This window comes from Wasmannia auropunctata, unplaced genomic scaffold (genome assembly GCF_000956235.1).
Source record: "Wasmannia auropunctata unplaced genomic scaffold, wasmannia.A_1.0 LD333479.1, whole genome shotgun sequence".
Lineage (NCBI taxonomy): Eukaryota > Metazoa > Arthropoda > Insecta > Hymenoptera > Formicidae > Wasmannia > Wasmannia auropunctata.
Window position 1 is genome coordinate 13,294 of NW_012029411.1, and position 10,813 is coordinate 24,106.

Below are 10,813 nucleotides of genomic sequence, written 5' to 3' on the forward strand. Positions count from 1 at the left end.
GCGTCGATTCTCGACGGTTCGAGACACGTGAATGCCGCGTGATTTCACTCGGAGACTCTCCAAATCGACCGAAAACGCGATGCGAAATAACGGATTTGTTTGGTGAATTAATTCGAAAAATGTGAACGAAAAATCTGAACACAAATAATAAATACTTTGAAATATTCATAGTTCACTATATAAAATATTTAAAATTATATTTGTCGTTCAACAAAATATTTATTTGGAAATATGTATTTAAGACATCAGATTTAGTACAAGTAAATGGTTCATTTTGTTCAGTAAAATATTTAGTTGAAAGTATATATATTTATTCTAGCCTCTGTACTTTCTGTTCTTACTGGTATTCTGATTGGTTGAATATAGACCAATATATGAAAATGCAGACTGAAATCCGAAGTTTTCGCTAAAAAAAGTGCTAGTGCTAGTGCAAGTGCTTTCACTAAAAGTGCTACTGTGTTTCGTAAACATTATATACACATGTATTAATGATATTTACGTATACGTATGTGATATACAGGGCAATTATCGTATCCAACTTGCAAGAGGTATGTACTGCGCAATATTACAATGCAAAGAATCTTGTACGAAAAAAACGCATCGTGATAATCACTAAAATGCAGCTCGTTTGCGTGTTTCGTTTAACTTTCGTAAAACTTCGTAAAACTAAACCTTAAAATACGCAAGTACATTAGATACATGTACAGAGAAAAAGATTTCTTTAGATTTAGAATTCCTTTTTATTAATATTTTTTTTATTTCATTGAAACAACATATGCTTATATGAAATATTACTTGTTTGAATAAAAATTTTGTCTTATTGTTCAAAAAACTTCTCTATTACTTGTGTTCTATTTCTTGTTTACTACTATATTGATATCGCACATACACATCGTAATAAATTTTCACTGATCATCTTTTTTGTTAGGCATCCAAGTCTAATTTTATGAACTCTACATAATTGTTATTTGCACATGTAATTCGTAGTTCCAGCTGGTATCATTTTGTACAAACGAACTGCCAAAGTTTTTTCTGAAACAAATATTGGCACATATTGACAGCTCTAGACGCCATGTTGGACTAAGAAAAGGTAACGGAGATCTAAATTTCTTAAATTTTTTTTCTCAGTATAACCTCTACCAGCCGGAACTACATTAATGCCTATACTTTAATCGTGGAGAAGGATTTTTAAATCTGTTGCCTTTAATTATATATTTAGTTTGTCATGGAAAATAATCATGTTTGGTCGATAAAACAAACGACTTTAGGATCGCCTTAAGGTGACCAAAACCAGTACTTCTACCCTATACGCGGCGTGCAGCAGTGTCTGGAAATTCATATTTCTTAAAATAATAAAGAAAATTCAGCTCGATCTAATAATAACACAATAAATAATAAAAAGACCAAAGACAAGCTACAAAAAATTAATGGATCAATTATTTATTCAATCAAGCAATATATTTCTCAAGCCGCCGATTTTCAGAGCAAATTGAGCACAAAATATTATTTGCTGCAATTTTTTTCTATTGATATTTTATTCAATATTCATCGACTGCGTCAGTCTTATGCATCATTTTCTTCGTTGAAATTGTTATCAGTCATAATCTCAAAGATCTTTTGATTTATCTCTTCGAGTTGCTCGCCTTTCCTTTTATTACTAATTACCGCAAGCCGTGCTAGTATTTCGACATAATATCTACTAATCAGTCCTTTTCCTAACTCAGTATTCAATTCTAGATTACGAGTAAACATCGTGTGAATAATAGCGTGTAATCTTCATTATATTTATTTTGTGTTACAGACTACATATTTCCTCAAAGATGTGTCATAAACGCTATAAGTTGTGACGTCCTCTCATTGATCGTCACAATTATGTAACATATACATATATTATCGACGATGTCTCGAATAAAGTACGTAATAAATTAATGTACCATTAAAATATGATACAATGTATTGCAAGCCTCTAGTACAATAGCAATTAACGGAAGGCACGTTTCTAGAATGCAAAAGTAACCAATTATTGCAGAGGGCAATAGTATCAATATATCTGCTTTTTATATCTTATTTTTAATACTAAAGTTTATTAAATGCAGAGAATATGTCCCGTTAATATATACACATGTAGCAGTAGACACTCCAAGTGATTCGCTCATTTACAGACAAACGATTATTTTTGGATTTTATGACACTATGACAACAGATCCAGTTTGGTAATAGCCCTTTATTTTATGTTTAATTTTTATGTACTTTATATTAAGTGCCCGTTTCTGGCATTTGTTATTATTTAGCTTAAAGGTTTATCGCATTTTTCATGGCTTTTAGTTTTTTCTTCATATTATATACATATGCACTATGTTAAGAAATTAGCACAATTTGGAAATGATATTTACGGTTAAAAAAATATAGGATCTCCACCGAAATCTTGTCATAAGCGTATATTTTCGCAATAACGTAGTTAGCTTTCACAAAAGAACACATTAAATTTGTATAAATTATTTTTTAGAAATCCCTTGTTGGCAATACGGTGCAAGATTACATGGAATAAAAGAATTGTGAAGTCTACAAAACGTAACGCGAAAATTTCTCGTATCTCTTCTACTATCTCATTATATAAAGAACCTCCATTTCTTTTCATGAATGCGGTCTTTCGTAACTGTCTCCGCTATTCTTTTTATTCTTTTTTTCGAACTTCTCGACTGATTGTGAATGCGGAGTCGATTTTTCAACTAAAATTGAACTTTTTCCTGATTTTTCTACTTTGGATGTAAAAGATATTCCATACTTGTATAATTGTAACATCTTATTGAAATATGTATTTCCAAAACGGGTAATCCATTTACTTCACTTACTCTTTTTACACACACACACACACACACACACACACACACACACACAAACACACTTTCAATTCTTTAAATCAATTTCTTATAAAATCGAATATGGTGCGAAAAACGGAATCGAACTCGAGATCAAACTACGAATCGATCTCCTTTCTTTCATATGGGGAGCTGTGTTATCTTTTTTCATATATAGGTACATAAAAGTTAAATTTAAATGTTTTAACTTTTACATATATATTACTCACTCGTTAATAATATAATGTAATGTAATGTAACTTAATTTATAATGCTAACTAATGAAAAATTTGAAAAACAAATAGCTAATTTAAAATTAAAAAAGAAGAAAAAACCTCAATATACGAATAAAATATATTTTTTTATACTAATTTAATTTTTTAGTGCGGTAGAAAATGCATTTTTTAAATAAAATAATGAATTTTTGTATTACTTATTGTAAAATTATTAGAGCTATTAAAGCGATTTATTTGTTTTAACATAAAATGTATAATACTTTTATATTTAATTGAGTGTATAAAGTAATTGTTTTATCATATCTTGTTAAAAATATGAATATCTTAGTTGCGTTAACAAAGATTTAAACAACATATACAGAATCCCATCAAGTTGTTTTCAAATGATATTTTCATACAAATGATGTTATGCAAATATCTGGAAAGTACACGTATCAGAATTGTATTACTCGATCGTTTTATACTTATGCAAACATAGGAAATATGTTTGACAAATTTGCACATAAATTTAATTGTAAGATGATTTGATTGTAAAATGTATAATGTTAGTCTGATCAAATTTTATTATTTTGAGACCTTCTCTGTATTCAGCTTATTCGGTAATATTCAAATTACAATATTCCATTGTGTCATCGTTCTGAATAAAGTTCGAACAAACGCTCAATGAACAGTTAAAGTTATCAAGTTTAACGTCGTAATATATTTTTTTAATGCTTTATAAATTACAATACACTTTTTGACTGAAAATTCATAATATTTTTATCACATTTTCTATCATTATGTTAACCAAAGCGTTATTCTGGGCTGCAAAGAAAACACTTGTTTTGTCATTACAATAATTAGCAGAATAATCTCGTGAATTAAATTAATGTGGCGCAAAATATCGACTGGTAGTTATTGCTATTAAATAAAAAAAAATAGCATTGATAAACAGCATTGCATATTACTGTTTTCGTGTACAACATATATGATGTATTCCATAGAATCGTGGCTCAAGTTTTATAAGATAAGCGTTACTTTAATTTATCTAATATTTTTCAGTTGTTTAATAGATGTATACGTTCCATACAAGATTTAAATTAAAGATAGTGTATGAGTGTCAGAACACATTGGAAATTTTTCAAAATGTAACTATGTAGTTCGAACAAAGTCTTTATTATTGTAGTTTCCATTCAGAAGACTGTACAAAGAATATTTCGAATATTTAGTAAAGTAAGTAGTTTTTTTACGTACTTTCACTTTTTACTATCTAAAACTTCCATATGTGATTTCTCAAGAAATATTCGTCCAAATTAAAAATATAAAACATAGTTATAAAGATAACTGAGAGATTTTTTAAAACGAGAGAAATATGTACTTGACTTCTATTATCATTCACAATTTTTAAAAATATAGCTGTTTTAATCAAGAAAGTGAAAATATACGATTAAATTTATTGAAATTTATTGAAACACGTTCCTCTTAAAAACAAAATTGATGTGTTTCGGCATATTTCGCATAAATCAATTATCGCTTAAAAAGCAGAGTGGAAAATTCTCGTCGATTCATCCTCTATATAATTAGTTATTTAATATAATTTAATATATTTTAATAACGTTCGTAACAAATGCAAAATAATATCGCACAAAAATATATACAAACACAATTTTACACATAGAGTACACATATACATATATCAATAAAAATTATAATAATGCTAACAATAAGTAATAAGAAAAAAGAAATAAAAAGTTAGAAATTAAAAGTAATAAATTATACGTTAGAAATTTGCTTTTTTATTAAAATATTAATAAATTATGACAATATATTCAGGCAGCACCATGTTATTTATCATGTTATTTATCATGTTATTGAATATTGCAATAATCTAACGGAATACAGGCAAATTTATTTTGCTTTCGAAGATTTGACACGTGTTCAGATCCGATCAATAAGGCATATTGGATGCGCTCGAATGCTTCTTGACATGAAGGATCTCATATGCCGACATGCAGAAATATCGGAGCGTATTATACGATCTATGGATCGTAGGAGTCATGCTCTTGTAGGAAAATGGTGGTAGCGATGCAAACCGACTTTTTCACGTTCCTTCACGAGGTGCTTAAATTATATGAAAGTGCATTGAACTCGGCGACAAGCGTTAGGCGCTTTAATAATTTTAGGGTCAAAGCTCGAAGCTATCGAGACACCGCAATGGCGATGCCATGCATCCTTAAACACAAGAACGATCCGTGTCGTTACATATAAGTACATATAAGATACTAGAAATAGGATGTATTTCTCTAGATTATAAATAAATTTAAAAACGTTAATTAACGTTGTAAAATTTGTACATAACTCTATCTTTTGCATAATTCTAAATGGATTTTAACTAAAAAAATTACTTATACATTTGAAATGCAATTTAGAAAAAAATGAAACAAATTATCTTGACAATAAAAAAAGATCGGAATATAATCACAAATAGCTGTGTTTACGAATAAAAATAATTTTTCAACTTAAAATTTACTCGCAATTGCCAGTAAAATAAATATTTATTCAATATTTCGATGCAAAAATCAATACCAAAACTAAATCTATAATAGAGAAGTAACATAAACAACTTACTGTAGATGCGATGATATTTCTTATGTGTGTATCTGGCAGACTGTTCGGCCTTATACGCTCGTTATGGGAGTGTCGTGGACAGCTTGTTGAACGCATGATCCTATGGCGACCGGAAGACGGATTGACGTCGGGCTCCAGTTCCATGTCAAATCGACCCACTTGATAATTCATGGCAGATTTATCGCGAGCAGCATTGAATAGTTTGTAATTTATCTGAAATACAATTAATAATACATGCCATGCGCGTTTGTGATACATTTGATAAAAAATTATCGTCTCGATAAAGAAATATAGCCACCCTAGTAGCGGCGCTACTATAGTTAGAATTGCAGTCATGCCTCTTCCTAGAATAGTTGTGAAACTATAATGTAACTTCGTGACAATTATTATTAATAACTATTTCTCAAGTATCGTTAATACCAATTACGGCGTGATAAAGTCACGGAAATCTATTAAATCTTATATATATGTATATACTCACCCGCAAAAAACCGGGCACCTAAATTTTAGCTCAAATTTTTCATATCTTTCAATAGCGATAACTTTATGAAAAATCATTGTATCGAGATGAACCGAAGTTCAAATTAAAGCTTAAACATTCCCCTTGATAAGAAAACCAAAATTGAGTTCCAGAAATGCTTTAATAATAAATAAATGGCGGACGTTGAAGACAGGCTTAGAAAAATAGGACAAAAATTTTTTCTTTAAACTATTGCGCTTGTTAGGGAAGTCAGCTGCCTGGTATAAAAATTTATAAGTTTTCAAGCTTATTGATTTTCTATCAAATTCATTTTTTGATCACTTTTTTATGATTTTTTTGATATAGTTATAGTGCTTTAAAAAAAGTGTTATAAAACGGGCTATTTTTTCTTGTAATCAGCTATGAGTCCAGATATGAATCCTATAGAGCATTTATGGAATGTGTTAGAACGAAAAGTTAGGAAACATAATGCTCAAACTTTAGCAGCACTCCGCCACGCAAAAGGAATAGAATAATTTAGAACAAGAAACAATTAGACGCTTGATTAACAATATGCCCAAACGAATACACAAATTAATAAATGCAAGAGGAGGCAATACGCATTACTAAATATGCGCGCGAGCACGCAGGACACACACATGCATAAGTACACGCACTTACATGAAATTAAAAAGAATTTTATTTTTAATAATTTTTAAGATTCAAAATTTTCTTTTTATTTGTTTTATAAAGTTTTCTACAATAATTTGTTTATGAGTTATATTGAGTAGACAAAAAAAAATAGCCAGTTTTGTAACACTTTTTTTAAAACACCATAACTTTGTCAAAAAAAATCATAGAAAAATGACCAAAAAATGGATTTGTTAGAAAATCAATGAGCTTGCAAACTCATAAATTTTTATGCCAAGCAGCCGACTTCCCTAAGCGCAATAGTTTAAAGAAAAAATTTTTGTCCTATTTTTCTAAGCCTGCCATTTTATAAAGCATTTCTGGAACTCAATTTTGATTTTCTTAATTATCAAGGGGAATGTTCGAGCTTTAATTTGAGCTTAGGTTCATCTCGATACGATAATTTTTCATAAAGTTACCGCTATTGAAAGATATTATAAAAATTTGAGCTAAAATTTAGGTGCCCGGTTTTTTGCGGGTGAGTGTATGTATATATATACATATATATATACATATACATATATATATATATATATATATATATATACCCTCACCCGGTATATATTTGTTGTCTCAAATTCAATTAATCCCCGTCTGAAAACGGAGTCGCTTAATTCACCACGAGCCATCAGATAGTCGTTGGGCTTGTCGCAAAGCATGGCATTTGCAATAAAACACTCGTAGTGATCATGACCTGCGATTATGTCTTGCATATGAACGAGTTAACGCGAGTATTGCACGTGATATTCCTAGCGATTCTAATACGAGATTGTATTATAATTACTTTATCACGCGCGTGCAAAGCGACGTAATTAATGACACAGGGTGTTGGAATATTTTAAAGTAATTGTTACAGCATTTGATAAATTCTAAGAAATGAGTTTTATTAATATTAAACATATATATATTAATTATTATTATTAATAGTAGGTACATACATATTAATTATTATTATTAATAGTAGGTACATACACTAAAACAATACATAGCGCGCGCTATCTGTTTTTAATACATTTTAAAAATAATATATACATATATTTATACAAATAAAAATATTTTTATATAAAAATTTACCATAAAAAATTTTTTAAAAAAGAAAAAATATACGCCAAGTATAAAAAATATCGCATATTACATTCTTTCTAAAACTAAGAACAATTTTTTATAAAATGATTTAAATATACAATTATTTAAAAATTACATTATATACTCGCAACTATTGTATGTAATAATGTTTTTATATATGCATATTTATCTGTATTACAAATATTTTATATATTAATAACCATTGATTGTAGAACATTGCGTTTTCATACGGCCCGGGCACTTTGTCTGACTATATAGTTACATGTTTGTGTATATCAGCAAATAATTTATATACGAGTACTATAAAACATGTAGAATATTGTATTTTAATGCGATCCGGGCACGCCAAATTTTTTCTTTATTATAATCCAGTTTATCACTTTTCCATTATTTAAATTTTTGAATGTTTTTCACAAATAAGCATTTTTGAGGTCTTTTCTTAATAATGAGGCTAGTTTAATAACTCGGCTTTTTTAAATAACTTGGCTAATTTTATTGATTTCACAACTATTTTTGGTCAATCAATTTTTAAATAATTTTTAAATAATTGTATATTTAATAATCATTTCACAAAAAATTGTTCTTAGTTTTAGAAAGAATGTAATATGCGACATTTTTTATGTACTTGACGTATATTTTTTCTTTTTTTAAAAAGATTTTTTATGGGAATTTATATTTATTTTATTTCCGCACATTAACTGTTAGAATAATTGGCTTAATCCTCAAGAATCGGTCCTTACAAAATCTGGTATATTTAACAGGAAAGGATCATGCATAATCATCTGGTAATTTCTACAAGAATTCTGATTCGTTTATTTTTAAACAAATGTACTATTACTGGTTAAATCTATTAGATTTTTAATTAATATCACCACAAAACGACATTTTTCCACGGTGAGGAAACACAAATTTTCGATTATCAAATTCTTAAAAATTCTGTACAGTATTTAGAGTCTTCTTAAAAGTTCTATCAAGATTCTTCTTTGATTCTCAATATGAAAAAAAAAAAGAAATAAACATTAATAACATCAAAGAAGAACAACAGCCTACAATATAATATCGTAACTAGAGTATCTGTGTTGATCTTCATTTGCTGGAACTGGCAGGTGTAATGTAAAACTAAAATTTTGAATCGGACAATTTAATTTATTTCTTCCTGCGATAAAATAATGTATAATATTCTCAAAGAGATAATCAAAATCATACACATTACAAATATTATTCGACAACAGTAACATTTAACAACGTGTGAACGCATATTAAATTTAGGTTTAACATAATTGACAAAAAGTAAGATTTTTGAAGTTACAAAATTAACACACAATTTAAACAAAACTCAATTTTGCACAAGGTATTGATGTTGAAAATTGCGTTACTTCAACAAATCCTCGAAAATTTCTTTTGGATATTGTTTGTCGACTCAATCTTCGTCGACAATAGTTCAGTGGATAACAAATAAACATCCACGACTTCAATCTTTATTTATTGCTCTGTAACAGCCTTTCTAGAGTCTGTTAGCGTGCATGCGATCAAAAATCGTGCTGTAATAAACTGGTAGAGTTACAACGCGAGAATACACCGACATGATTATGTACGGAGTAGCTGAAGAAAACGCCCAAGCCACGGCACGTCTGTATGCGGAGCGATTCCGGACGACGACAGCAAATGTAATTTTGCAGCGTGTTTGACGTGTACGAGAAATAAGATATCTTCTTCAAAATTGACGACACGCTGGTACAGCAGTGCGTGTCCCCGTGGATCAAGAAAGAAAGAATCCTGCGTGCTTCGAGAAGAACTCAGGAAACAGGGTGCGTTGTGTAGCTCGTGTCTCTCGGTCTCTCGCGATGTGTGGTGCATCGTGTTGTATGTATGGAAGAAGCCACGTTTATGGCAAATTTAATAGCCACATTTAATAGCCGCAATTTTTTATCGTGATAAGTGAAAAATTCGTACGCAATTTGAGAGAGTAACTTTCAATATCGTTGGTATATAAACATGTCGACAGAAATAATGGAGAACCGAAAATAGTATGTTTATGAGTCAAGGCATTTTTTTACACAGCTTTTTCAAGTCACTCTTTTTCGGCAATATTTGGTCCCTATTTCCTCCCACTAATCTAACTGGCGAAATATACGCACAGTTCCTGGAGAATGAATTGCCCGCTCTTCTCGAAGAAGTTCGTCTTCGCCAATAGGAAGTTCTTATTTTCCAGCATGACGGAGCTCTTGCTTATTTCTCGTATTAGGTACGCAATATTTTAAACGCGCATTATTCGAACAGATGGATAGGTCGCGAGATGGCCTAATCATTCGGCCGGCGCAATCATCAGATCTTAACATGCTGAATTATTTCGTTTGGGGATACAGCAAATTAGTCAGGATAAGAGACTAAAGACGAGCGAAATACAGGTCAGTTAATATTCAATATAACTATGTAATTTTTACATACCCTAGCTTCAACGAACTGCGAGTCGTTACTATCGGATTCAACGCTGCTTTGATTGAAACAGAACCGTATCATTACGCTGTTAAACAATTTAAAAAATACTGATGCTTACTTGCATCAATTAATCACCCCCCCCCTCTCCGGTTGCGACGCTAAATAAATGCTAACTTGCATCTATAGGATCCCAAACAGCACAGTAATGTATTAACAATGTATTAAAAATGCTGGACGTTCTGTACGTATTTAAAACATTCTAATTAAAGCTTCGGACATCTTTAGAATGTATTAAAAACGTCCAATGTTACTGATTCGGACATCTCAAAAACATCCTTTTTAAACATTCAATGGACCAAAGTTGAACTTATTTAAAACATTGGTCTAATATTATAAGCATTCAATATCGTATATATAATTTCACACAAACAGCATAA

General features: G+C 30.0%; 1 protein-coding gene and 1 long non-coding RNA gene across 2 annotated transcripts in view; one reads left to right on the forward strand and one right to left on the reverse strand.

Moving 5' to 3' along the window:
- The first annotated feature begins 241 nt into the window (after window positions 1-241).
- On the forward strand, window positions 242-2,910 carry LOC105459989. Its single transcript, XR_975748.1, has 3 exons — window positions 242-548; window positions 1,802-2,213; window positions 2,507-2,910. It is a non-coding gene; the product is annotated as an uncharacterized LOC105459989 (long non-coding RNA).
- Window positions 2,911-5,567: 2,657 nt separating this feature from the next.
- Window positions 5,568-10,813, reverse strand: part of LOC105459990 (5-hydroxytryptamine receptor 1-like) — an 8,960-nt gene continuing 3,714 nt past the window's right edge. The window contains exon 2 of the mRNA XM_011706394.1: window positions 5,568-5,914. Within this exon, the coding sequence (XP_011704696.1) occupies window positions 5,633-5,914 (282 nt within the window). The 3' untranslated portion in view covers window positions 5,568-5,632. The remainder of the gene's footprint in view (window positions 5,915-10,813) is intronic.